Source organism: Cryptomeria japonica, chromosome 5 (assembly GCF_030272615.1).
Source record: "Cryptomeria japonica chromosome 5, Sugi_1.0, whole genome shotgun sequence".
Classification (NCBI taxonomy): Eukaryota; Viridiplantae; Streptophyta; class Pinopsida; order Cupressales; family Cupressaceae; genus Cryptomeria; species Cryptomeria japonica.
The window spans coordinates 11,998,549-12,026,425 of record NC_081409.1 but is presented as its reverse complement, the minus strand read 5'-3'; the positions used below and the strand labels follow the sequence as shown (position 1 = coordinate 12,026,425).

The window sequence follows — 27,877 nt, the reverse complement described above, 5'->3', positions numbered from 1 at the left end:
CAAGACAAGACTGGAGCCATCAAAGCATCTAGATCCACAACCTCGGGCTCATTCCAATCTAACCTCACTGTTTTGCTATCTCGATCATAGGATGATTGGAGATGTCTGCCACTGTCCTGAGCTTGGTCGGCCACTCTGTAAATCTTGCATTTCCTGATGAAATCCAAAGGCAATCTAGAATGCATCTTCCTTTTCACTTCAAGATCGTCTAAGAGATTCATCATAAAATCTTCTACCTGAAACTCATGCTTAAATTTCCTACCGACTGTCTCCTCTCTATATCCATGTGGATCAAAGCTTTCTCTCAAGGCAAAGAACGAAAATGAATACAAAGCTAACTCCTTCTCTGCGTCATCCATGGCTAAAGCATTAGGACATACCTCAACTGAATTGCCCAATATGATAGGTACAGGAATTCCATTTCCATGTCTGAATGCCTTCGCATAAGCTGCCAACTGTCTTGTTACCTCGAGTAACACTATTCTGTCTGTCGGATATCTCGGCAACATGTATGGAGGTGAAGGACATCCATGAACTCTGATATAAGTAAATTTCGGAAATTGGATAAACCAAGCACCGTACCTCTTTACTAGCTCCTGTGCGTCCTGAGATAGACGATTGTGAATCCCACCTTGCAACGTCCTTGTGATGTTCATCGTGAAGGTATCATTAACTAACTTGTAGTTGCTCCCTAGCGGATGATGCAAGTGAACGTAGGAATCACAAACTCTGACCTCGCCGGGTCCTCTTCCAATCACTCCTCTGTGAGGTAGTCCTGCGTACTCAAAGCTCCTGATTAAGGCATATATGACGTATGAACTCATGTGGAAGGACTTGGTAGCTTTTAGTCTCCTCAATTGTACGTCCAAGCAATGGCTAATCATCCTAGCCCAATGAATTGTTCCTTTTCCCTGAACTATCACCTGGATGAAGTAGAACATCCACTTCTCAAAGTAGAAGGCTTGAGGAGTTCCTGTGACTCGGTTGAGCATCGTTATCAAATCTCTGTACTCCTCCTGGAGATCGATCCTATGTGGTGTGTTCGGGATCTTGCTCAGGCGAGGACGACTCTTAAGTAACCAGTTCTTGTTGATGATACTTAGGCAAGCATCTGGATCATCTTCGTACATGGACTTGGCTCCTTCTATGCTTTTGTAGACCATATCTCTGTGCTCTGGAAGATGGAAAGCCTCACTTATAGCTTCCTCTGAAAGATAAGCTAAAGTGTTTCCCTCATTGGACACGATTGTTCTGGACTGTGGATCATAATGACGAGCACACTCAATCATCAACTCATGGCACTGTACTGCTGGAGGGAAGCCGGCCGCCTTAATGATGCCACTTTCAATTATCCTCCTGGCGACAGGTGATGGCTTGCCAATGTAAGGGACCTCTCGAAACTTCTTCGTACTGAAGTTGCCCAAGTTGGTATCTCCAATGTTGCTCCACTTAGACACGATCTTTGTCTCCAGTTCTTCGATCTTTTGATCTTCCTTCATAAGAGCTGGACGACTGGTGGATGCTCCCGCCTTCGGGGTCGCCATTGTAACACCTACACAACATTTCACAATAAGTAACTAGATTTTGCAAGGTATAACTATAGATTAGAGATTAAATTTAGGAAACTTCATGATAAGTCTTTGAGTTATCATTTCCTAAATATGATCGAGCTACTGAAATTCAAAATTTCAAAATTCAAAATTTAAGGCTATGACGATCAAAATTCAAAATTAAGGCAAGGGATCACATCGCCATACCTTACTTGAGAGCTAACTCTAAAATGCAAAATTAAGAAATTCGCCTAGGCAAAAATCGGAGTTTGGAAGATTTCAACGTGATTCCCTTCAAACGAACGTCCTCCTTAGCAACTTCGCCACCTTTGGGGTCTTCGATGTCTTGATGGCAAGCTCGCTTCACTTGAAACTAAGTTCGCACTCCCCTTTGATGATGTTTCGCACCTCCTTTATGAAATTCGCACTTCTCCTAGTACTCTCCAAATCGCATGCAAAGGAATGTTCGAATGATGACTTGAAAATGAAATAATTCACCTCCCCTTTATAGGCGCTCACCCTCTCATTCACCTCTAGGCCGACTTTGCAAAATAAGGCAATTTAAAACAATTTTTAAATAAAAACCAAGGGCCGACTTTGTAAAATATAAGATTTAAAATTTAAGCGCTCACCCCACTTTAATTTTTATTTAAAATAATAATTAATTCATTTAATGCTCTTGCAATTAATTAATTCGATTTTTTAAAGGCAAAAAATAATTAATTAAATGTCCATGCGCAAATTTCAAATGCTAACTTTAATTGAATATTCAAATTTTATTGATTTTAGCATTTAATAAAATTCAAAATGTTATTAGCGCCAAAATTTGGGAGATGGAAAAATACAAACCATATCGCTCTGGTCCTTGGGAGAGGGACAGGAGCGAATTAGCATTTTAGCCTTGATTCTTTTGTCTTTTACGTTCAAAACTACCTTCTCCACGTGCAAACTGGCACCTTCGTTGGGTTTCTCGAGCTTGATTGATTCAACTTTGTGGATAAATGCCACTTAAGGTCAATATCGCCCTGGTCCCTTGGTGAGGGACAGGAGCGAACCTTGTGTTCTCCTTAATCCCTGTTTCTTTGGTCACCAATTTTCATCACTAGGCAAGTAACAACGTTACCCCTTCACTCCACGCATACTTTACTTGGCTTTTACAAAGCACATTTGATGTTTGAAGGATTTTCGCCCTAGTCCCTTGGTGAGGGACAGGAGCGATCCTTGTGTTCTAGCCAAAATTCGTCATCTCTTAACCTTAGCTTCTCGTTCATGACCTTTCAAATGACATATTCGATCTTGTGTACCTTTGCTTGACGTGATCTTGTGGGACGAATGATTGATTTAATTAATATCGCCCTGGTCCTTGACTGAAGGATAGGAGCGATCCTTGGTGTCCTGGGCTCATCCTTGTTTCTATCAACTCGCAAACGCCTTCACAGTGTAAAACAATGTCCTTTGGTCCTTCTTGAACATTTGAAATGTGATTAACATTCAAAACTTGAACCCCCATAGAGATTTCGCTCTGGTCCCTAACTGAGGGACAGGAGCGAATTTGGGCATATCGTGTAAATCCTTCATCATATTGACTTGCAATTGTCTTTGAGGCGCAAAATGATGTTCTTTACTCCCTTTCGAACACTTGAAATGTGAGTGGCAACTTAAATTTGGACACATCTGAACATTTCGCTCTGGTCCCTTGGAGAGGGACAGGAGCGAACTTGGGCATTTCCATCACCTTTGCAGTCTTTGATACTTCATTCTTCGTCGAGACACCTCAAACGTCATTGCCACCTTGTGCTTTGACTTGGAGTGACTTTATATTTGTAAGGAAGGCAATATAACCAATATTTCGCCCTGGTCCCTGGCTGAGGGACAGGAGCGAACTTACACTTGTAGGCTCAATCGTGCTTTGATAACTTCCAAATTTATCTTCAACGGATTCGTTGTGCCCCCTTTCACTTATCCTTGGCATGGCATTCGTTTTATCTTGTTGCGAATTTGATCTAAGGAAGAAATCACTCTGGTCCCTGACTGAGGGACAGGAGCGCCTAGGCAAATATGGGCCTCGCTTCGGTGTCTTGCAATCTTCAATTTGTCTTCAATGGGTCCGTTACACCTTCTTTGCTTTCCTCAAACCTAATCTTCACTTGATCTTTGCCCAAATTTTGCCCTATAAGGAATTTCGCTCTGGTCCCTGGGAGAGGGACGGGAGCTATCATCAAATTTCGCCCTGGTCCCTGGCTGAGGGACAGGAGCGATTTTGCTTCTAAGTCTAATTTTCCTTATGATGACATTTCCAAGTTATATTCAACTGACAGGATGTACTTCCTTGGTTCTCCTCAAATTGCGAAATTGTTGAAATCTTGCAAGGACAAGGCAATGTTGGATTTTAAGCTCCGGTCCTTCAGTGAGGGACAGGAGCGATTTTTGCTCCTGGCACATTTCCATGTTCGCGAAATTCTTCAAATTATATTCAACGGAAAGAACATGCCTCCCTTTATCTCTTCCAATCCGAAAATCATCTTGATCCTGCAAGGACAATAAAATTTTGAGAAACAAGCTCCGGTCCTTCAGTGAGGGACAAGAGCGATTTGTCTTCCACAGGCCAAAATATCACGATTTCAAGGGTTTAATCACTTCACAAGGCAAAGTTAGGTCATTTCCAATACCCGGGATCAATCATCAAAATTCCAAAATTTGGTCAAAATCATTCAATCATACAAGATTCCATAACTCATCATCAACACTTATGCAAAAATTGGACTCTGCATCAAAATTCCGACTGAACTAGACCAACTCACTTGACCACCTGACGAATTCACCTTATTCAAAATTGCATCCTACGGGAGGAAGCTCAAAAAGCTCTCAAGATTGACTGGATCTTGGCCTGAAAACACTAAAACGGGAACCCTAAGGCTTGACCCTAGTCCAGACGACTGACATACTAAACCAAAACCCTAAAAAGCAGAGAGAAAGGCGAGCACAAACGAGCAAAAAGAGGGGGTCCCCATTTTAATGGGGCGATGTGTGAAATGGTCACAACAGGACCAGCGCTGCCCCAGTTGATGAAGGAGAAGGCAGAAGTCTTGAAGTGTGAGGTGTTGCCTTGCCCAGAGGAAGTTCCTCCCTTGGCCTTTTTTGCCTTCCCCGGAACTCGGTAACCCCGAGGTTCCGAAGTTCCTTTCCCTTGCCTTCCCCGAAACTTCGGAACCTCGTTCAGAGTTCCCTCCTTGCCTTCCTTCCTTTCTCCGGAACTCCAAAACTCGAGGTTTCGAAGTTCCTTCCCTTTGCTGCCTCTCCTTTCTTTTCCCGGAACTCTAAAAACCCGAGTTTTCGGAGTTCCTCCCTTTCTTTCCCCTTCTCTTCCATTCCTCGAAACTCCGGAACCCCAAGGTTCCAAAGTTCCTTTCCCTTGCCTTCCCTGGAACTCCAGAACCCCGAGGTTCCGAAGTTCCCTCCTTGCCTTTCTTCCTTTCTTTCTCCGGAACCCCGAGGTTTCGAAGTTCCTTCCCTTTGATGCCACTCCTCTCTTTTCCCAGAACTCCGGAACCCCGAGGTTCTAAAGTTCCTTCCTTCCTTAGCCCTTTTTTCAGTTCTCTGGAACCCTGAGGTTCTAAAGTTCTTTCCTTGTCTTCCCCACTTCGGGAACCCGAGTTTCCGAAGTCCTCGGACTTCTTTCGAGCTGGCAACACTTCCGGATGGCGTGATCGACACTCAAAGCTTTAAATGCTTCGACGACTTTTGTGACTTATGCACCTTCTTTTGTGGAGCCCTAGGGGTGCATTTAATGTTTTTGGCAGGATTTCCATCAGGAGAGGTACGAGGCCATGCTTGTTGTGGTGACTTATGTCATGTTTGCATGCTCTGACTTTGGAAGGTCAGTCAATCCACCCTTCTCAGGGTTGCCTTTTCAAGGCATGGCTAGGTTGCTTGCATGTACAGAAGTCAAGTGCATAGATTTCCCTCCACTCCCAGACTGACATACAGGGGTCATGATCACTCTTGTAACCAATTTTCTATATAAAGGTTGTTAAGCCTCATTGTAAAGGGTTCTCTCCCTGCTAGCTTGAGCTATTCTATGCTCTCTCACTTCTCTTGTATTATTCTGTATTTTGTAACTATAAGTTGGCCATTGGCCTTATAATTAATTGAAATCACCATTCTTGCCTTCTTTCAACTTATGTATGTTGTGTATGTTTTCTTACCTTCATCATAGGTGTATGTTTTGTGGCTCTTCTCTCATTTATGTTGTGTTAACTTATTTCTGAGTGGGACTTGTGGGAAACCTTCTCCCCTCTTGGCATTCAGCGAATTCTAACATCCATACATGCATTGGGGTCACTCATACAACTGAAGTTTGTGCATCTCCTGGGTTTTTCAGTTGATTCTTGGTGTCATTTCGGGTAGGGAGAGGAACAATCTCTTCTTGGTGCATCACCTTTTATTTCAAGCAATTCTATCCTCCCTTTACCTCTACAAGTTGTTAGGATAGGCTTAGGAGTAAGTTTTGAAGTGTTGAGTTGGTTCAACACCTGCACCTGGATTGAGAAGGAAGCCAGCCTTCTCTGGAGATTCAACCCCTTGCGCGAGGTCCCACACTTTGGGGTTGTTTCCATGTTTCACAAGGTTGCTGAGTTGATAGCTCAGAAAGGGTGCGAGCTTTTGTGATAACATTATCATTTGCCTAATATCTCATACAATATTTGATGTTTCCTTAAGTGGTTTGTTTGTTCGAACTTCATGGAAAATTTCTCATTTGTTGTTAAAAAAGTTCAATAATTTATAATCTCTTCCTATAAAAATCACTTATGTTTATTCACATTGTGGTGAGGAAATATCTTAATGTGCTATGAACGGTTCTTGGATGGCACCACGAAAAAATATGATTGAAAAGATGTAAGAAACCTAATAAGTGATAAATTAATTGATAGATTTGAAGGCCTCTTAAAGGTGTTAGGTCTTAATTAGCTTTAAAATCAAAGCCAAATCAGGTCCATTCACTCACAATTTTGAGTAAGGTTTCGCTTTAACCTAGTAATACTCATTCTAAATACCCAGGCTAACTGATTTTCCACATAATATCAAATGAATGTGTTGTGTACTGCCTCAGAAGAGATTCAACTTACAACATAAGATCCACCAATAGGAGAGTGTGTGAGAAGCTCAAAAAATATGCAAGACACATATTGCTACATATATTTGAAATGCAATACAAATGACATATAAGAATACATATCTGCTTGAGATATTATTGTAAAAAAATAACACATAAGAGTTGATATAAAATCAATGCTATTTAGAAGAAACAAGAAAATAAAGATCAAAGACTTGAGAAGACTGTGAAAAAAAATCAAATCAAAGATTTTAGAGGTTTCATCTGTAAGATAAACAACTTTTCAAATTTCATAAAACTTTTAACTAAAGTTTTGGACCTTTGGTTGTCCTAAATTAGCATAGAAGCTGTATGCAATGATGTGCATAAAATGAGAACCATCATTTGAATTATGCTAGCTTGAAAATAAATGTAGGCTGAGTATTTTAGGCTGGTCATTCCTATGAGTATTTTGGACTGATCATTCCTATGAGTATTTTAGACTGGTCATTCTTGAAGACTGAAGAATTGCAACTCATTAAATGTAGTTTCTTTGTTGTTTCTCAGGCTCTCAGCAAGAACATTCACTTTTAGCTTAAACTAGACAACGGTGTCCCAACTTTTAAGAAACACACAATTGTGGAATCATAACTTTTTCATCAAATGAATGATCATTACGTGACAAAATGTAAAACTGAAAAATTTAAATTGCTTGTAAGTTGATAAAAAAGAAACGCACACCTGTTTAGTCTCAAATTCTGAACGATCAAAATGGCTAATGACACTCTCACGAAACACTTGCAACTCTGGTTTCTCAGAATCTAAGTTGCATTCATAAATAATACTAGGAGTAAGAAAGCTTCTAAAATTGATAAATGCCACTGAGTCATCACGCCTTCCAGATATTCCTGAAATTGTCCCAATATCTATTGACAAGTTATGGAGCAGCTGGCCTGTTTCGGAATGCCGTACTTGCAGAACATACTTGACATCCCTCAGGTAACAAATCAATAGTTTATCATTATTAATGGCATGAGCTGATACAAGGACATCAATTTTAGATTCTTCAATCATATCTTTCCAAGACTCTGGCTCTCTAATATCCACACAGGCCAGCTTATACCTTGAAGCATTTTTATTAGTCCGGAAAGTGAAACTTGTCTGATTATTTAAGATGAGATGGTAATGTGCGTCAAAATTATCAACAAGTTTAATAAAATGTAGCATGCCTTCATTTCCTTTGACTTCTTCAAGTTGTTGAGACAGAGTGGTGATGTCGCAATAATAGACCATATTCATAGGTTTACAGCCCTCTCTAATGTACAGAATAATATACTGCCACAAATAAGGGAAAAAATTCCATCAGGACCAAAGTAAATCAACAAAAATATACATTCCTTAAAATTTTAAACTAAATATTTCTTTCAGCGACTTCAAAAAATTAGAATTCTCAATATGAATCATGCCTTTTCTTAATGAAACATCTTTGCCACTATAACCAGAAACAAAATAAAAAACTCAAATTAGTAAAGAAGAAAAGAAGCAGATTATGAGGTTTCTATGTTCTCCCTACATGAAAAGATTACTGCCATTCAGACAAAGCAGCAAGAACACCATAAATTTCACATTCGAGAAGATGTCAATAAATGATGATGCAAAATATACACAATCTAAGGCTTTTTGAGTCCATAAGAATATGGACAGGGTAAAAAACAATTCTAAAACAACATGAGCCCGTATAAGATCAAGTGCTTTTTGAGTCCATATGATTATTTACAGGCTAAAGAAAAAAAAAATCTTAAAGGACATGAGCCCGTATAAAATCAAATGGATCATTATAAAAGCAAGTATGTTTTACAACCTTCCCATCTTCAGTTATTGCAGTTTTGAACATTCGCTTAGGATTTTTTAGATCTTTCCAACAGAGGATATCCTCTGACTGATTAGTTCCTAAAATGTGGTAATAGACTTGATGATTTAGATTGATATTTGTTTCTGTTCCTTGATCCACCTCCTCTCCTTTCCTGCAAAAACCATCAAATGATGAAAAATGTGGGAAATAGTTACCACATATACTGAAAAAATAGAAGCTATCCACAAAAAAGTCACTTACATGGGAGAAGGAAAACGGCTATAAAAGAAACCCCTATTATCTTGAGTCCATGCAATGGATGTGAACTTGACCTATTATCAGCAGCAAAGTACCCTGTATTAGCATGAAATACAAGAGCAAATTGAAGAAACAAGACACACTGCAGAGAAAAACACCATGCTCACCCATAATAGAGAATCAGGCTCCATGCACTTATCTGGCACATGTATGATCTTTATATTCACCCAATCACTGCCCCTAGAGCTTAAGCCAACTGCCACATATTCTCCATTTTCACTCACAGAGCAATTACTCAAAGCAATAGTTCCATCTTCTCCAAGCTTGTTTGGATCAAATAGGACCTCTGGTTCCCCAGTAAAGTTGTCCTGAAATAAGTAATTCCAGACAAGTGAGGAAAATCTGCAAGAAGTCAACAACAATATTGAACTTCTTTCCTATTCAATTAAAATTTAAATAATCGGTTCCCAGTGTTGAGTTGTATAAATATGCATGCTACTAAATCCGAGTTGAAGAAATCCTCATTTTAAGATTTCAACAATACCTGGACGTAAAGAACACTTTGAGGCTGAAGCCCTGTGTTACAAAAGTAGAAATATTTGTTGCCTCTTCTGAACGGGCGACTGTATCTTTGGCGGTCACTGAGTTTGCTGATGTGTTCTCTCAATTTCTCTCTTGTTTCACATGTCTGAAGCAAAGATTCAGTTAACTCTGCTTGCTTTGAAACAAAATGTTTGACCTGTTTTGAATGAGCATCTTCAAGCCTGTCAAATTCAAAAGTGTTCTATTAACAGTCAAATAGGGCCAAGAAAACTAATTATACTTAGGTAACCAAGTCAATCTAAAGGTCATTTTATGACATAAATTCTTCATTCTTGCTTCATTTGCCCTTCATATTTTTCAATTTTCAACAAAATTTAGATATAAGTTATTTATTCCAAGCGTAGCCAAATTTTAGATATTCTTGATTCTTGATTTCTACAGATACAAGTAAAAGTCAAATACTCTATAAATGTTTATCTGGAATGTCAAATCATGCAAAACTAGTGTGCTTGTAGTTTCTACCATCAGTGTCTTTCCACTAGATGAACCTGCACTGTTCTTGCAAATGATAAGTGAAGAAATTCTATGAAACAGCAACTGAGGTTGAACGAAATATACATTGGATTTGGATGCAGGATAGTACCCGCTAGCTTGTTCAGTCAGGCATATATCTATGGTAACAGGAATCAAAGATATTGCATGTAAAACATTAATGGAGGAGACATGAAGAAAAGGCAGATGCCAGAAATCTGAAACAAACTAGCCAACACAGCATTTTTGCATGGATTTTCAGAGAGGAAAGTACTTGCATATTGTCAAAAGCATCTGAACTGCCAAACTCCTGAACCCTGCAATAAAAAATGATAAGAACTGGCTAGTTGCATAGCTCATGTATTTTGAAAACTCACAACTACGGTAAATGCAGTTTTTGAGGTCAACTGCGAAACTCCTGAACCCTGCAATAAAAAATGATAAGAACTGGCTAGTTGCGTAGCTCATGTATTTTGAAAACTCATAACTAAGGTAAATGCAGTTTTTGTGGTCAATTTAGTGTTACTATTATTAAAAATTTGTTGTCAACTTCATGACCAAGCTCAATAATAAATTGGAACTTGTCAATCCACCAAAGTACTCCAAAATTGATGGAGAGAAGGGTGTGACGTTTTCAGTCATACATGCCATGAATCAATCCAACAGAGGTGCAATACAAACTGAAGTTGAGGAAATCAAACCCTCAACCTAGGCCTGTTATGGCATAAGTGCAGTGGGTCAACCAACCTGGCTTATGGTGAACAAAAGGAAAGTTAACACAATGCCTAATTATCATTACATCAAATGTGATACCATCACTGATGGTTATACAGAAGCCATTGCCTGGGAAACAGCATAGTTTGTTCAGTCAGGCATGTACTTGAGATGTTCCTTTCAAAGTAAAGGGAGCAACTTGCCCACCTTCAAAATATTCCACATGAACAATTAATTTTTAATCTTTGTGAGTATTGAGAAAACTTGCACCACTGATGTAGGTTTGCAGGCTGAGAAACCTGCTTACAACGTATAATGCATCTTAGGAGGTGAATCTTTTTCAGAGTTCTTTCAAAGCTACCCTACAATTTTTTCAGGTAATCATCAGAATGTTTTCCTGTACAATTTGTTGTCATATGGAACGTGCCTAATGGGAACAAATAATCATTGGAATTAAACAGAGAGTACCTCCCAGTTTTAAACATAATGTATTTTATATTATTTAGTTTCAAAATTTGCAATAGACAAAAATCAATCTGTAACTCATAAGATCTTGCAAACGACCCTGGCTTAAACCCGGGAAGGGCTAGAGTTCCATTTGTGTGTGTATTGTGGGTTTGACATACTCTTTTAAGAAAACGTCTTGCAACAAGAAGCATTAATCAGAAACTCAAAGATATATATGTTTTCCGAGGTTTACCAGCGGTAAGGATCAGGAATAAGCACCCCATGATAGTTATCCACCACTGTTTCATCCCTCATTGCATCTGGATAATCAAAGTAATCATCCAACTCGGGTAATGCACCCATTATTTACTTTAAGAAGGAAAAAATGTATTCTTAATCAACTCCCCTTGAAACTAATAAGGTAGGCTAAGCGACAATGCAGCTACGACCAGATTGACACCAGGAAGCCCCCGAGATCCTTACGAAAGCCTTGAACGTGTATTGGCTGTAACCAAGATTTAGAAAAGTTATCAATGTAATAAGCCCTGCACATAATGGATGCTTAACAGAAGCCATCAGCAATATCCCAATCCCTATATTCACAAATATTATACAGTACCACAAGAATTGCACTATCAAATTGCACCATTCATTGCTCTAAGCCGGCCAAACAATACTGAAATCAGACTTACCCAAAAAGAAAATTAGATGGTTAAAGTCTACAAGTGTTTTATCAGAGTCAATCCAGTTAATCAAATCCAATGCAGGTGCAGCAGGCACGGCCCAATTTAAATAGTCGGGCGACTTGTGCATCAATAGGTATAGAATGGTTAAGCAGGCCAGGAATCTGAAATTCGCGCGTCATTTATTATTCCCCACGACACATTGCTCAGCTAGGATTTTTTTCATGATCATTACTTTTCAAGTAACTGACAAAAAAAATTACGCAACGCGGCTTGTAATCTGAAACTGGACATTCTCCACAAGGTTTTTAATGGTGTGATGTAAACAACCAGTTCCAATCCATAGGCTGCAGTAGGATCCCAATTTAGCTTGTTTGGCAAATGAGAGAACGATTCAATGGACATAGCTGACCATAGAGCCATCAAGTCGTGAGAATAAGTATGTAAAGAGTCTCTTAAGTAATATAATAGACACATATTCATCCATAAAATATTATAAAGTCGGGTATTATTCCCTGCAACAGATTGTCCTCTGATTAGAAACTTCGGTTGGAAGATGACTAATGAAGCAACACATAAATTTGACTGAATAAAATATAGATAGAAAACATAGGTTTGCGACAATGTCGAACTTTACTTTTCCCTTTTATAAATTCCTCCCCATTTCTATACTCTAGTAGTCCAAAGAATGACTCGTTTCCACCGATGCACAAACTTACTCTGCACGAGTTTGTTTCTATGTATTTTTAATACACTCTTTTTGGAAAGCTCTCTTTTTCATAAATGAGTTTATAGAGATTAATTAAGTGAATGTATATAATTATTACTTTGTATAAGTTTGTCTTTATATTTTTAATATTTTTTTTAGAAAGCTAGAATAAATCTCTTTTTCATAAATAAATTTATAGAAATTAATTAAGTAAATGTATATAATTTTTATTTTGTCTCTATATATTTTTAATTAATAAATTCTTTTGGAAAGTTAGAATAAGTCTCTTTTCCATAAATGAGTTTATAAAAACAAATTAAGAAAATATATATAATTATTATTTTATATAAGTTTGGTTTTCTATATTTTTAATAGATTCTTTTTGAAAGCTAGAATAAATCTCTTTTTCAAAAATGAGTTTGTAAGGATTAATTAAGTAGATGTATATAATACTCATTTTATATGAGTATGTTTCTATATATTTTTAATAAATTATTTTGGAAAGCTAGTATAAGTCTCTTTTTCATAAATGAGTTTATAGATAAATTAAGAAAAAGTATATAATTATTAATTTGTATAAGTTTGTTTCTTTATATTTTTAATAGATTCGTTTGGAAAGCTAGAATAAATCTCTTTTTCATAAATGAGTTTATAATTCTTATTAATATGAAAAACAGGTTTTAAGGACCCAAAAGCTTTAACATGGGAGCATAAAATAGTTCATCAAAAAGCATCCAGACCAGCTAGAAATAGCTTACAAAACGATTGGCAAAAAGGCCAGTAAACCAAACAGACAGCAAAAGAAAGGAACAGCAAAGCGGAACAACCAAAGAAAACACAAAACAACTATAAGGACTTAAGAAGGTTCGCTGCCTTATTGACCAGCTAGTCATAGTTTGCCGCAGCAACTTTGAGTTCTTCCATATCCTCGTTTGGCTTCTTTTCCTTCTTTTTGCCTCTGGTTCTTGTTCTGGGTCCTTGCACTTCTCTCGTACCTTAATGTCTGGTTCAAGCTCCAGGGAATCCTTGTCGTCCTCCAGATTGCTGATGAGGATTTTGGTATTGTCAGCTGAAGCCTTCAAAATATTAAAACTTTATTAAGTAAATCTATATAATTATTTCTTTGTATGAGTTTGTTTTTTATATATTTTTAATAAATTCTTTTGGAAAGTTAGAATAAGTTTCTTTTTCATAAATGAGTTTATAGAGAGTAATTAAGTAATTGTATATATCTAATTGAAATTAGATATAAGAGTTTTGATTGATAATTAGATTTAAATAAGTATAATAAGTGTATTCAATTTTAGGATCGGTAATGGGAGAATAAAGTTGATGTTGTTTTAAATCAAATTTTTTAATTACAAACAACCAAATTTGTCCATACCCTCTTGTTCTTCAAACATGCATGTCCTCTCAAGGGGGTATACCTAGCTCCCATCCTTCCATTGATTGGAGTATCAAGCTACTAGTCTTTATCATTTATATTGGATTTTAGGATTGATAATGGGAGAATAAAGTTGATGTTGTTTTGAATCATTTTTTATTATTATAGACACCTAAATCTGCTAGTACACGTGTATTCTTCAAACTTGTGTGTCCTCTCGAGGGGGCACACCTAACTCCCATCCTTCCAATGAGTGGGGTATCAAGCTACTAGTCCTTATCCTTTACCTACCCAATATGTTTTATTCTTCTTTGAAATGAGGTTACCTCCCTTAGTTGCATCATTTTAAATAGGGGAAAAATATAGACACCTAAATCTATCCATACCCAACCACACCTAATTTTAGTCTATCCTAAGCAATTAATTAAAAAAATATTCTTTATTTATTTAATTATTTTATCCATCCTTTATCCTACCATATCCTAGCCATTAATTAAATAAAAAATTATTATTCATTTAATAATTTTTACCCTTTACTTGATCATATTAATTAAATTAATATTTATTATTTATTTAATTAATTTTATAATTCACCTTTATCACTTTCTCATGGTTCATTCAAGTCTAGCTCTTAAACTTGTTCATATGGATCACAATCTAAAATTGTCATCATGTGGCAAGTGTCCCTTTCACATGACTAACTAAGTCTTATCTAGATTCATTGAACTTAGACACTTAACCTAAAGCCAAACTAACTTTTTATACTATTTGTTTCTACGCCTGAATGTCATATGTATTAAGCTAATTAGAAAATAAGAACGAATCACCAATTCTCAACTAATTAACAAGCATCAAACATAATCAATGAAAATCAATACAAAACTAAGAAATGAATTCAACTAAAGACTTCCTCATTCTGCATCTTTGCTTCCATTGTTCTCCAATTTGAGTGGTTGGTGGCTCTCAGGTATTGCACCAATTTCCTGCATACAAATATTTTGAAGACTCTGATTCTATAATTCTAGCTTGAATTGAGAAAATGATGTTTAATTTATAGATTTTCAACACAAAGGGGGTGAGAAATAGAACTCAAGTGTTGATTGATAGATAATTGAAATTGATTGATCAGTTAACTAAGTTGATTGATTTGTTAACTCAATAGATTGAGGAATCAACTGAATTGATTGGAGAGTGAACTCAATAGATTGGAGAGTAAACTCATTTGATTGATCAGTAAACTGAATAGACTAGAGAGATGACTGAATTGATGGATTAGTCATAAAAAATTGATTTTGAGTTAAAAAGGATGATTGATGAGTTAACTGAGTTAACTGATTAGACAGCTAATTTGATCAATCAATTATGATTTTAGCATGTGTTGTTGGAATTTGAAATTGAATTTGATTTTCATTTTCAATTTGGATTTGAATTTGGTCATTCGAATGTTGAAATGCACATGAAATTAACTGAAATTCAGATTTGGTGAAATGTGAATTTGATGATTTGGAATTAGATGAAATTTTGTGAAATTCGAATTTGGGGAAATATGAAATGAAATTAGATGGAATTAATTGGAATTATAATTTGGGGAATTGGAGGAATTTAATTAATTAATTTAAATAATTTAAATGAAATTATTTAAACTTAGGAAATTGAATTAATTAAATAATAAAGATTATTTAACTAAGGAATAAATCATAATTAATCAAATAATTGATATTTAATTAATAATTGAGATATGGTTAATTGATTAAATGATGAAATGATAGAAATTTGATAATTAGGAGTGTTGAAGGATGATGATTAGAATAAATAGTTAGGTTAATCAAATAATTAAAGAATTACTTAATTAAATAGACGAATAATTAGTGTAGAATTAATGAGACATTTTTAGGTGTCTACACTATCCATTCATTTCAAACTAAACCTCTTAATCTTAGCCATTCACATAAGGATGTTTTCCTAATGCAGCTCCTAACCCTAGCCCTTATCCATCGTGTGACACTTGTCATGTGACTACATCTTTAATCCTGACCCTAATCTTCATTCAATCCTATTCATCTATCATCAACCTATCTTAGTCCTTGAATTTTGCCTCTTGGGAATCCTATAAATGAGAGGTCTCTCATCCTATTTTTATATCTTCTTTCATCTTAGTTATTATGCCCCTAACCCTATAATGTGTATTGTGATATGAGTAGTCGACTTGTGACTATGTTAACTCTTAAATAAGCTACATAATCATTATTAAAATGATATATATGTATTTAGGTCATCCTAGGAGTTATATTTAAGTGTCTAAGTTGGCCTAGGTGTTATCCAAGGCATAAGTATGGTATATATAGGAGGTATAATTTAATTATTATCATCATGTTGAGTGTTGAGATGTTATTGAAGATTATTGGAGGTATCTGCCTTGAAGTAGATAAGGAGGTTACCCCCTCAAAGTGACATATTATTATCAATTTTTTGAAGCATATTTCATATTATATTCATATTGTGCAATTACTATTAAAGCATAATATTGGCACCGTGAAGACAAGGCCTTTTCATCAATTTTGGAGGTCATTTTGAAAATCACATATCTTTCAAAATGAAGCGAAATTTTTCGTCATTTTTAAAGGGTTTTTAAGACAATATTGGAGCACCTTTAGTCCAATTTTTAGAGTAATTTGGACAAAAGTGAGCAAGTTATTATAAAATTAGGGATTCTACCCTATTTTTTGTAAAATGTGTATCTCACGTGTATGAGCCAAATTATAACTAAATTTTAAAGGATTTCTTAGGAGGCCATTGGAGAGTCTAAAATAAAAAAAATTGAGATATTGGAATAGAAATAAGTGACTTATTGTAAATTTATTTTGTTAAAAAATTTCCACAATAAGAAGTAGTAAAAGAAGAAGAAAAGGGAAAATAACAAGTACAAGAAGTAGAAGAACAAGAAAAAAAAAAGGAAGTAGAAGAATAAGAGTAAGAGAAAGAGAAGGATAAGAAGAAAGAGCAAGAGCAAGAAAAAGAGAAAGAGAAAGAGCAAGAGTAAAAGAAAGAAAAAGAGAAAGCATAGGAAAAAGAAAAAGACTAAGAACAAGGGCAAGAGCAAGAGCAAGAGAAAGAACAAGAGAAATAACAAGAAGAATAGGAAACAAAAAAGAAGAAGAAATAGGTGGGAAAAGGAGATGAAGAAGAAGAAAAAGTAAAAAGCTAGCATTGAGGATAATGATTTCGTAGAGGGGGGGGGATGTTATACACCTAACCCTATAGTGTGTATTGTATTAAGAGTAGTTAGCTTGTGGCTACCTTTAACTCTTAAAGAAGCTACATAATGATTATTATAATCATTTATATGTATTTATGTCATTCTAAGAGCTATATTAAGTATCTAAGTCATCCTAGGTGGTATCCAAGGCATTAGTATGGTATACATAGAAGGTATAAGTTAGTTATTATCATCATGTTGAGTATTGAGTTATTATTGAAGACTATTATGTTAGAGTTATCTTGTATTAGCTAATAATTAGTTATTTAATTATTAGTCTATTAAACTCTACGCTTAAGCTAAACTTAGGCATTTAATAAATATTGTAGGTATTTAATAATTATTCTAATTATTAAATACACATTATCCCTTTAGGGTTTCTTTAGGGTTGCATATCTTTAGGGTTTCTATTATCCTTTTATAAAGATTGTATTGTACTTGTTAATTCAACTGATTCCCTTTCTGAATGATAATTTTCTTCTTCAAAGCATTTATGCTTTTTTGTTTTATGTGCCTCCATTCTTCTCTTGTGACAGGTATTTGCATGCAGGTGTTCTTGGGATCTCTGAAGTTGTATTTCCTCAACTTCTTCATGGTATCAAAGCCTACATCTACTGCTACTTGTTCCTGATTTTTCAGAAAAAATTTTGGAGGAGGATTTCAAGCTTTTTCGAAGTTTTTTTTATTGGATATGGGCTACCTATTTTGTTTTTGATCATTTTGGGCTCAAACGAACTTCACCATTGAGATCAAAATGCCCCAAAACCCCCATTTCTATATAAAATTTGTTGTGAAATTTTTTCTTTGGTTTTGCCTTTTTTTGGCACGAATTTCAAGAAATTCGTCAAAAAAAAATTAAAAACAAAAATTTAGAGCAATTTGGGCCAAAAAGGATCTCACCGTTGGCTTCCGAAAGGCGTTTCCAATAATTTTGATATATAATTCGACCTATTTTGGTGACAAGTGCATCTGGGCCATGATTTTTTCATTGGCATGCTTTACGATGCACAAAATTCCGTATGGTTGTACCTACAAATGCGTCAGAAAATTTTCGTCAAAAAAAAAAAAAACCTTTTTATGTCTTAAAAGAGGGGTTTTTTTTCTTTTGGCCATAACTTGGTCATACGGAGGCGCTTTTTCAAAAACCTTATATCGTTAGAAAGCTCTCTCCAGATCTGGAGGTTTGATCTTCTGATTTTTCTTTCTTGATGGTGTTTTTTTTTTGTCAAAGCTAGAAGTTCCTTTTTGCACTCTAGGAGCCATAGAATGAGGATCTGAACTTCGTTTTTCGAAAACTTTATATCATTGGAAAGATTGTCCTGTGTACTTTCCAGCCATATGAGTTTTCTTTCCAGATTCTGCTCCAGGAATATTTTCTTCAGTTTTTTGCTTTTTCAGCACTCTGTGGATATCTTGGTTGTTTTGGGTCATGGGATCTCTTCTCTGAGTAGGATGTCTCAGTTTTGGTTCTCTTTTCTATTTCCAGTCTTCTAATCATTGTAGCTTCTTTTATGCAAACGCACTGAGATAAAGTGCCATAATGCATTGTTTACTTGGGATCTTGCACATCTTGTGCCTTATTATACATGCACTACTTATAAAGTGCCATGAGGGGGTTGATGTTTGCCTTTTGTTTGCCATCTACCTTTGTCCAATGAGTGTTCCTTCCATGACATTCACCTCATGATGTGTGTCCAGTGAGTGTTCCTTCCACAACACTATGTACTTTCTCTGCACCTTTGATGTTCTTGGTTCTTCGTCATGCAGTTCTTGTTGGTCGTTCTTTTCAGTGTACTTGTCCCTCTCCATTTTCAGCATTATGGGGAGGTTTGTCCTATTGGTTCTAATGCTTCCTTGGTTCGATTGATCAGCTCTTCAGGTTTTGGTGTCTCGTGCCATATGTATCTTCGAGTTCAGTTGTTTGCCTTTGTTTGCCATCTGATTTGAGTAGTGTCATTTGAGGGCACTTATGTAGATTACAGTCTTCTCTACCTGGTCATGTTCTATTTCAGTGGAGGTTCTTCAGATCAGCAGCTACTATTCGATAGTGTTTGCATCTATTTCATGCTTCAGTGGTGTTCTTCTTGCTTTTCCATCTCTTTTTAGAGTAGAGTTTTTTTCTCACGTGGTTTTCTCTATTTCTCCGTTTTATAGAGATTTGGTTGTGATTGGGTACCTCATCAGGCCTTGTTGTCAGGACCCAAATTTGTCTTCATCATGTAGCTGCATTTTTTGCTTCATGCATTTAGTTTTTTAGCTACTCCCTAAGTTCATCTTAAGGGGGGGTGTTAGAGTTATCTTGTATTAGCTAATAATTATTTATTTAATTAATAGTCTATTAAACTCTACGCTTAAGCTAAACTTAGGCATTTAATAAATATTGTAGGTATTTAATAATTATTCTAATTATTAAATATATATTATCCCTTTAGGGTTTCTTTAGGGTTGCATATCTTTAGGGTTTCTATTATCCTTTTATAAAGATTGTATTGTACTTGTTAATTCAACTAATTCCCTTTCTGAATGATAATTTTCTTCTTCAGAGCATTTATGCTTTTTTGCTTTATGTGCCTCCATTCTTCTCTTATGACAGGTATTTGCATGCAGGTGTTCTTGGGATCTCTGAAGTTGTATTCCTCAACTTCTTCATATTAGAGGTTTCCCCCTCAAAGTGGATTAAGAGATTGCCCCCTCGAAGTAGCATATTATTATCAAGTATTTGAATTATATTTCTTATTATATTTATATTGTGCAATCTATTATATTACAAGTGATATTAGAGCATGATCTCGGGAATGTGAAAGCAAGACTTTTTCATCAATTTTGGAGATCATTTATGAAATCGCATATCTTTCAATTTGGAGCATTTTTTCTTCTGATTTTAAAGGATTTTTTAAGACTATATTGGAGCACATTCAGTTTAATTTGTAGGGAAATTAGGGTAGAATTAAGTATGTTATTTAAATAATTAGGGTTTCTTCCCTAAATTTTTGTAAAGTACATATCTCATGGATCTAAGAGAATTTCTACTTGATTGTTAAAGGGTTTTTGAGGAGGTATTGAGGAGTTTATACTCCAAATTTTAGAGAAATTAAAGCATAAATAAGTGACATATTTGAAAATTAGAGTTTTTGATAACTTCACTTGCAAGTCTGCAAATCAACTAAATTATTAGAGATTCTTTTGTGAAATTAATTATAGGCTTTGGTAAGTTACAAAAAAAAAATCATTTTGATTTCATTTGTGTGATTTATTACAAAAAAAAAATTATTGGAACTTTTTCACAACAAGAAGAAGCATAAGAAGAAAAAGAAAAAAAAGAACAAATACGAGAAGTAGAAGAAAAAGAAAAAGAAGAACAAGAACAAGAACAAGAACAAGAAAAAGAAAAAGAAAAAGAGCAAGAGGAAGAGCAAGAGCAAGAGCCAAGACCAAGAGCCAAGAGCAAGAGCAAGAGCAAGAGCAAGAGCAAGAGGAGTAGAAGAAAGAGAAAGAAGAAGAAAAAGAATAAGCACAAAGACAAGAACAAGAGAAAGAGAAAGAACAAGAAGAATAAGAAACAAAAAGAAGAAAAAGAAAAAGTTAGTATTGAGGGCAATGCTTTTGTAAGGTGGGGGTAATGCTATGCCCCTAACCCTATAGTGTGTATTGTATCATGAGTAGTAAGCTTGTGGCTACCTTAACTCTTAAATAAGCTAAATAATCATTATTAAAATAATATATATGTATTTAAGTCATCCTAGGAGTCATATTTAAGTATCTAAGTTGGCTTAGGTGGTATCCAAGGCATAAGCATGGCATATATAGGAGGTATAGGTTAGTTATTATCATCATGTTGAGTATTGAGAATTGAAGACTATTGGAAGTATCCCCCTTGAAGTGGATTAGGAGGTTACCCCCTCGAAGTAAAATATTATTATCAAGTATTTTTGGCATATTTCCTATTATATTTTTCTTGTGCAATTTATTTCATTACAACAATGTTATATTGTTCATTTTCTATCTAAAGTCTCTTCCATAAACTTGTGTTGTAGAAATTTATGTCTATTTTTTCATTGACATGTCATTATCACATCCTTATTCTATCTATTTGATCTCTCATCGTGTTATTGGTCCCACAAGCAATCACATTTCTACATTAAAGGAGCAAATCAAGTCAAGCTAGGGTACACTCTACTTCAACTCAATCTAAGGAGAAAGAAGGATTTTAGGTGAAGGTATTGTGTGTGTATCGCATTTATCTTCCATTTTATTTTTTTAAAATATTTTCTTATCTTCATTCATCATAAAATTATTTACTTTGATTTGATAAATATTTTAGTTTGAATTATTATTGGTACTAGAGAACAAGGTGAGCTCATATAGATGGGAACTCTCAAATATTGTATGTCACACATGCCTTGATTGCCAACTATGATAGAAAATATTAGAAAGGATTTGGTAAAAGGAATAGAGAAATGGATTTTGCAAATATGATTTTTTGTTGTCATTGATGTCAACCAAGGTCTGAAAGTTGGTCTAGAAGTATGTGATCAATGGTGTTGTATTAGGTGTTTGTGCATGTGTCTATGTTGATGTATGGTGGTTGATGGTAGTGACGATAAATTTTTTATCCAGTCATCTCATGGCTCTTTCGAAGAATTGAAGATGTATTTAGATGTTCGCAGTAAATTTTTACTAAGTACAACTATTCCTATGGATAGCCTATCAAACTAGGTTCGACTTTCTGGTTTGCATTATGTTGCATTGATTCATATTTGCTTTTGGTTGTAATATGATGTTGGTGGATGTAAAATAATATTATATCCAATTTTTCATGTTCTCATTTGATCCACAACTAATTTGGTGTTGGTCTAAGTGTCAGTTCTATAGTGGAAATGTACTTTTTTGCAAGAATGCTTTGCTTTCCTCGGCTTTGTAAATTTTTGGTGTTGTGGTTCTCTAATGTAGTTTGGTCAATGTTAGGTGATGCTATGTTGTGCATCCACAAGTGTTGTGGAGGTTCACATATTATTTTGAGTATGTTTGATTGTATTGCAATATTGATTCTATCATGTGGAGTTGACTTGAGTATTTTTGGTTCAAGCAGTAGCGTGCAAAGTTGAAGGCAATGATTTGGGAGTAATAGGAAGGTTGTACAATATGGTGTGATTATTCACACATCTTTTTTCTCTTCCACATTGCTTCGAAGAATGCATTTTGGGTTAATTATACTCTACACATTACATCTAATTAGGCCAACCTAATTGATGTATTTCTTTTGTGTAGATGGTATAAATAAGATGACATCTTTTGGAAGATTGTATATGTGATAATGAGTTGTATGAGAAGTGGTGTATGGTGTATGGCGTATGGCATATGACGTATGGCGTATGGCATATGGCGTATGGTGTATGGTGTAAGTGTGAAGGTGCACAAATGAGAAATAATGAAGTTAGTGCCAGATGTTTAGAACAATGAACTGTAATCAACATTTTAGAGGATGTGCTTCTACTTAGTTCAACATTAATTACTCTTTGTAATTAGATATATTGTATCTTGCCCTAGAGAAGTGATCTTCGGTATTTTTGTAAGTTCATTATATCTTTCCCTAAGGTTGTGTGTCTTAGCCTACAAGTCCAAATCAGGAGCAGTGAGCTTCCTTGGACTAGAGCCTAAAAATTTGTAATTTGTTTTCATATTGTGAGATAGTTCTCACCATGGCTTTCACCACTTTGGGTTTTTCACATAAAATCTTGGTGTCCTTATGTGATTGATCTTTTATTTTCTATTTTTTACTTTTGCACTTATGATAATTGGAATGAATGGCTAAGTTTTAATATATGTTCATTCACCCCTCCCCCCCCCACCTTCTCAACATCCAAAAGTGTTCAACAATGTGTATTAGAGTGAGGTTTCTGGAGAAACAATCTAACAATTGAGGTAGATTCAAGATTTGAACACAATGTTTGAATCTAAAGATTTTGATGCTATGGAATCACATGATTGGGATATTGATGCAATTGCAGATCTTGAAGGAGGATTAAGACTAGCTCTATCTAATATGGGAGATTATCAAAAAGAATTCAAGAAAGAAGAAGAACGTGTTTCCATCTAAAAAGGAAAATTGATGAAGGAAAGAAAACCATTGATGATCTTAAAACAAAGCTACGTAACAAATTTGGAGAGTACATTAATCTTGAAGAAGTAAACATGTTGAAGAAAGTATTGAAACAGGCAAAATAAAAAAATGAAAAGAACCTGAAGCTCAAAGGTGGCAATAATATGCTAAATGAGATGTTAAGCTCTCAAAATACATCTAAGGACAAAGGCAGTCTTGGTTTTGACAAAGGAGAAAGTTCTAAAACTCCTATCAAAGATGACAAAGGAAAGGAAAAGGTCAAGAATGAATCCAAGAAGACTAATGATGATAGAGAAGGTTTCACTTGGGTCTAGAACAAAAATAACACTATGAAGTCTCCTCTTGATCAATCTAAGTATTCACCATATTTCAATGGTAAATTCTTTACATGCAATAAGTTTGGACATAGAACTAGTGACTCCAAAAGTCAAATCAAATCTCAATCATTTAATGGTCAATGTTATGCTTGCAATAAGTTTGGGCATAAAGCAAATGAATGCAAAAGTAGAATGATGTGGAATGGATATGTGAATACAAATTATGGTATAAATGTTCAATCTTTCAATGGATATTGTTATCCATGCAGCAAATATGGGCACAAGGCTATTGAAAGCAGATCTAATGTTAGAAGAAATGGAAGTGGTCTGCAACATGGTCCTACTTGTTACAATTACAAAAAATTGGGACATATTGAGAGGTTCTATAGAGGAAAGAATGAGAATACCTCTACTCCAAAAAAGAAGGTTGATATCAATGGTATAAAGGAGAAGATACAAAAGACATGGGTGAAGAAATTTGATGAGAATGTAGAAGGCAAGACAATGGATGGGTCTATACCTACTAATTGTTGGAAAAAATGGTGTCTCAACCTTGCATTTACATGAGGTTACTATCACAGCACAAAATGGTACGAAATTCTCCCCAAGGCTTCTGGTTGGATATATAAGCATTCTAGTAAAGTTTCGTCGCAAGATCACAGTTAATTTTGAAGATATGAAAGTTTCTATTTTGGAGGGGTGCGATGAAAGGTTTACATTTAATTTTGAGGACTTTAGAGGCTTCAAAATGCCCTAAAAAGTGGACGTAAATGGTGTAGCGATTTATGAGGTGATAAAGCACTTTGTGATCTTTCCAGTGCTTCAAACGGTTCGTCAATCGGACACATGGTTCACAGGTTATGGTCTCCAAAAGTTTATACTCCTAAAATAGAAAATATAAAATGCATTGGATACATAAATGAGTTGTAAAAGGGAGGGACACATATTGATGTGTTTTTTGACACATTATAGGGCATCTAGATAGGAGATAAGGTCAGCTCCACTTTATTGGGTGGTTTTATCCCATGGTTTTGTAATACTGTTTGATGGTTTCTTGTATTGTATCTCCTATATATGAGGTGCCTGATATATAGGTTGTGTGTAAGAGTCTTATGGCGATTGAGTTAACTTCGAGTCTCTGATTAGTGGTACTCCTATGAAGAGCTTGCTTTGCAAATATATTGTAATATGTTATTGATTGTTGAATAACATATTGAGTTGCTTTTGGAGTGTCGGGTTTGATGAGCTGAAATAATAGCTCTTTTTGTGTTCATGTCTGTTATGTTTTTCATGGTTTAAGTTGTGTAATTAGACAATGTTGAGGGTATAGGATGTGTTAGAGGTTTTTGATCCTATACATGATGAACATTAACCAAACCTTTCAAACTTGGTATTATTTTTTGCTAAATATATTCATGTAGCTATGCAAATTACTATGATAATTTTATGTGGATGAATGAATGTTATGGTTGACAAAAAATGGATACATATGTGTTTGTGTGCTTTACCTCATGATGCAGGAATACTTAGGTAGCTGCAGAAGCGGTCAAACCATGCCAGAAAGGAAGATCGTGTTATTCAAGCCGTTAAAGCCAGAGTCAAGGTGGTTGTAAGCATTAAAAACAATGAGCAAGGTGGTAACTGAGCAGCTGAAGAATAGCGAAGCAGTTCAAGACTTATTTATGACTGTCTCTAGTACGCGGCAATCAAGCAGGAACCGTTGTGATATATTCTTGGTTATGAATGATGAATGTCCCACAATATTTTTGGTTGACTCTTTCTTTGTTGTAATAAAACTTCCACCTATTCTCTTGGGCGTGGTTTAGGTAGTTAGTAGTTTGTTATAATTTTCTTATAAATAAAGATTTGGACCTCCTCATGGGGGTTAGACAGAGTTTTCAGAGTTATACAGTATTCTCTCTGCTTTCATAGTATGTAATAGCTTTTGGAATGATAAATAAAGTGATGGTGTTTTGAACATATAAGACTATTTGAGCTCTGGACATGCTCATCCAAGGGGCCCACTTGTTGAGCAATCCTGTGTATTTGTTATGCTAGTTTTATTTTGCTATAGTTGTTGTTCTATCATTTGACTATTCCTACAGCCACTGGAACCAGAACCTATGATTGTTCCTGCAACCAAGGTGAACAAAGTAGTTCATGTTTGTCAGCTTCGAACATTAGTGGTAGTTAGCTGCTTGAATTGCCTTTCAGCATTGAGACTTCCTATAGCATTTTAGTCATTACATTTATGTGTGTTTATTTCAGTAATTCCCTTTGTTGTAGTAGAATAGAATGACTTTTATTGGAACTTAGTGCACAAACTATGCTGACCCATTTCAAGTAATACGTCCCTGGGTTGACATGTAAATGAAACCTCCACCATAGAAATGATAGTTATTCAGGATTGATGTTCAACCCCTTAGTTCAGGTTTTAAGATGAGTTATTGTTCTAATTGGGAAGGTCAACATTTTTGGAACCGTTGTTGTGGATGGTGCCAAACTAAGAACATGTCACAGCCATGAGCTTTTAGTTTTTAGTGATTTAGTGTTTTGGTAGTTTAAGATAAGTTGTCAAATAATTTTTTTGAATCTGCATGCATAGAAGAAGAAGAGATGTATGTGGTAGATTTCTTCCTAATCACCCCAATAATAGAGGACTCAACCCTTATGAAGCACCAGATGTAAATCCTTTTGCTACACTTTATCGAGCCCCAAATAATTTGGACTATCCTGCATTTGAACTTCCAGAAAATGGCCTTCATTTTATTTTTGGACCATCTGAAGAGGATCATTACCCTTTAGTTGTTTACCAAGGACCAATGGTATGACGTGGAGGTAACCCTCCACCTCTAGGAGGTGGCAGTCCACTTGTTAACCCAACATTTGAATTTCCCATTTCTGATCTACATGATAATGCTAACCTCAAGAACATTCCATCTTCTTCTCTGCCTAAGTTCTATGGGCTAGTTACAGAAGACCCAAACACTTTTCTGTTTGAATTTGATGTCCTTTGTAGGAGTTATGATTACACTATAGATGCCCATAGACTTAAAATATTCCCAACCACTTTGAAAGAATCTACCTTGAGATGGTTTATGAGCTAAGGGAGTAACACAATAGACACATGGGAGGAGATGAAATGATTGTTTCTTGAGAAATATAAGGATTATTGTAGGGGAACTGACCACCATGGAGATGATATCTTCAGGATGACATAGAAGGAGGATGAGAGTCTAGAAAACTATCTTGAGAGATTTCTATTTTGTGTCAAGAATCTAAACACAATACTCTAAATGAAGAATCTCTCAAGTTGATATTTCTAAGGGGTATCAGTGATGAATGCACAGATTCTCTAGACCTTATGGGAGGAGGAGATATAACTCAATCATCATGGAATTAAATTAGCCAAATTTGTCAAAAGTATTCCAGGGCCACTACCAAGAAGAATAGGCGTTATAAGTCAGGAATGTCTTCATTGTAAGGAAGTTAAGTAGCAGAAACAACTTCCTACACTAACCTTGAGAGGAGGGTAATGCAAAACTTTTTCAGATCATTACAACAGTTACAGAAAATAGAAATAGATATAATAGCAATCATACCACAACACAATGATTTACGTGGGGAAAACCCTTTCGGGAGAAAAACCCCACCCTCCAAAAGCAGCTCAATATTTTATTCAGCAATCAAAAACAGATTACAAAATACTTGCAGAGCAAGCTCTTCGCAGGAGTACCACTAATCAGAGATTCAGAGGCAACTCAATAGCCATAAGACTCTTACACACAACCTCTATCTCACACACCTCATAAATAGGAGATACAATACAAGAAACCATCAAACGGTATTACAAAACCATGGGCTAAAACCACCCAATAAGGTGTAGCCGACCTTATCTCCCTTCTAGATGCCCTATGACATGTTAAAGCACACATCAACACGTGTCGCTCCCTTTTACAGCTCATTTATGTATCCGATACAAATTATTTTTCCTATTTCAAGAGTACAAACTTTCGGAGGCCATAACTTGAGAACCGGGTGTCCGATTGACGAACCATTTGAAGCGCCGGAAAGCTCGCGAAGTGCTCTATCACCTCGTAACCCGCTTTGCTGGTTACGGCCACTTTTCAGGGCGTTTCAGAGCCTCTAAAGTCCCCAAAATTAAGTTTAAATATTTTATTGCACCCCTCCAAGACGAAAACTTTAATATCTTCAAAACTAGCTGTGACCTTGCGACGAAACTTTACCGGAATGCTTATCTAACCAACCAGAAGCTTCAGGGAGATTTTCGCACCATTTCGTGTTCAAATGAAAACTTACTATAAATAGTAACCTCACATAAATGCAAGGTTGAGACACCATTTTTCCCAACAAATCTCCCACTTGTCGAACACCTTGCATGAGCGGAAGGGAATGTCAA

The 27,877-nt window shown here is 35.6% G+C and overlaps 1 protein-coding gene across 1 annotated transcript in view; it reads right to left on the bottom strand.

Moving 5' to 3' along the window:
• LOC131077977 (uncharacterized) overlaps nucleotides 1–12,311 on the bottom strand; it is an 88,710-nt gene extending 76,399 nt beyond the window's left edge. Inside the window, exons 1-7 of the mRNA XM_058015587.2 lie at nucleotides 11,680–12,311; nucleotides 11,241–11,492; nucleotides 9,297–9,516; nucleotides 8,920–9,120; nucleotides 8,756–8,826; nucleotides 8,504–8,666; nucleotides 7,384–7,977 (exon numbers count right to left, since the gene is read on the bottom strand). Of these exons, the coding sequence (XP_057871570.1) occupies nucleotides 7,384–7,977; nucleotides 8,504–8,666; nucleotides 8,756–8,826; nucleotides 8,920–9,120; nucleotides 9,297–9,516; nucleotides 11,241–11,350 (1,359 nt within the window). The 5' untranslated portion in view covers nucleotides 11,351–11,492; nucleotides 11,680–12,311. The remainder of the gene's footprint in view (nucleotides 1–7,383; nucleotides 7,978–8,503; nucleotides 8,667–8,755; nucleotides 8,827–8,919; nucleotides 9,121–9,296; nucleotides 9,517–11,240; nucleotides 11,493–11,679) is intronic.
• Nucleotides 12,312–27,877: the final 15,566 nt, after the last annotated feature.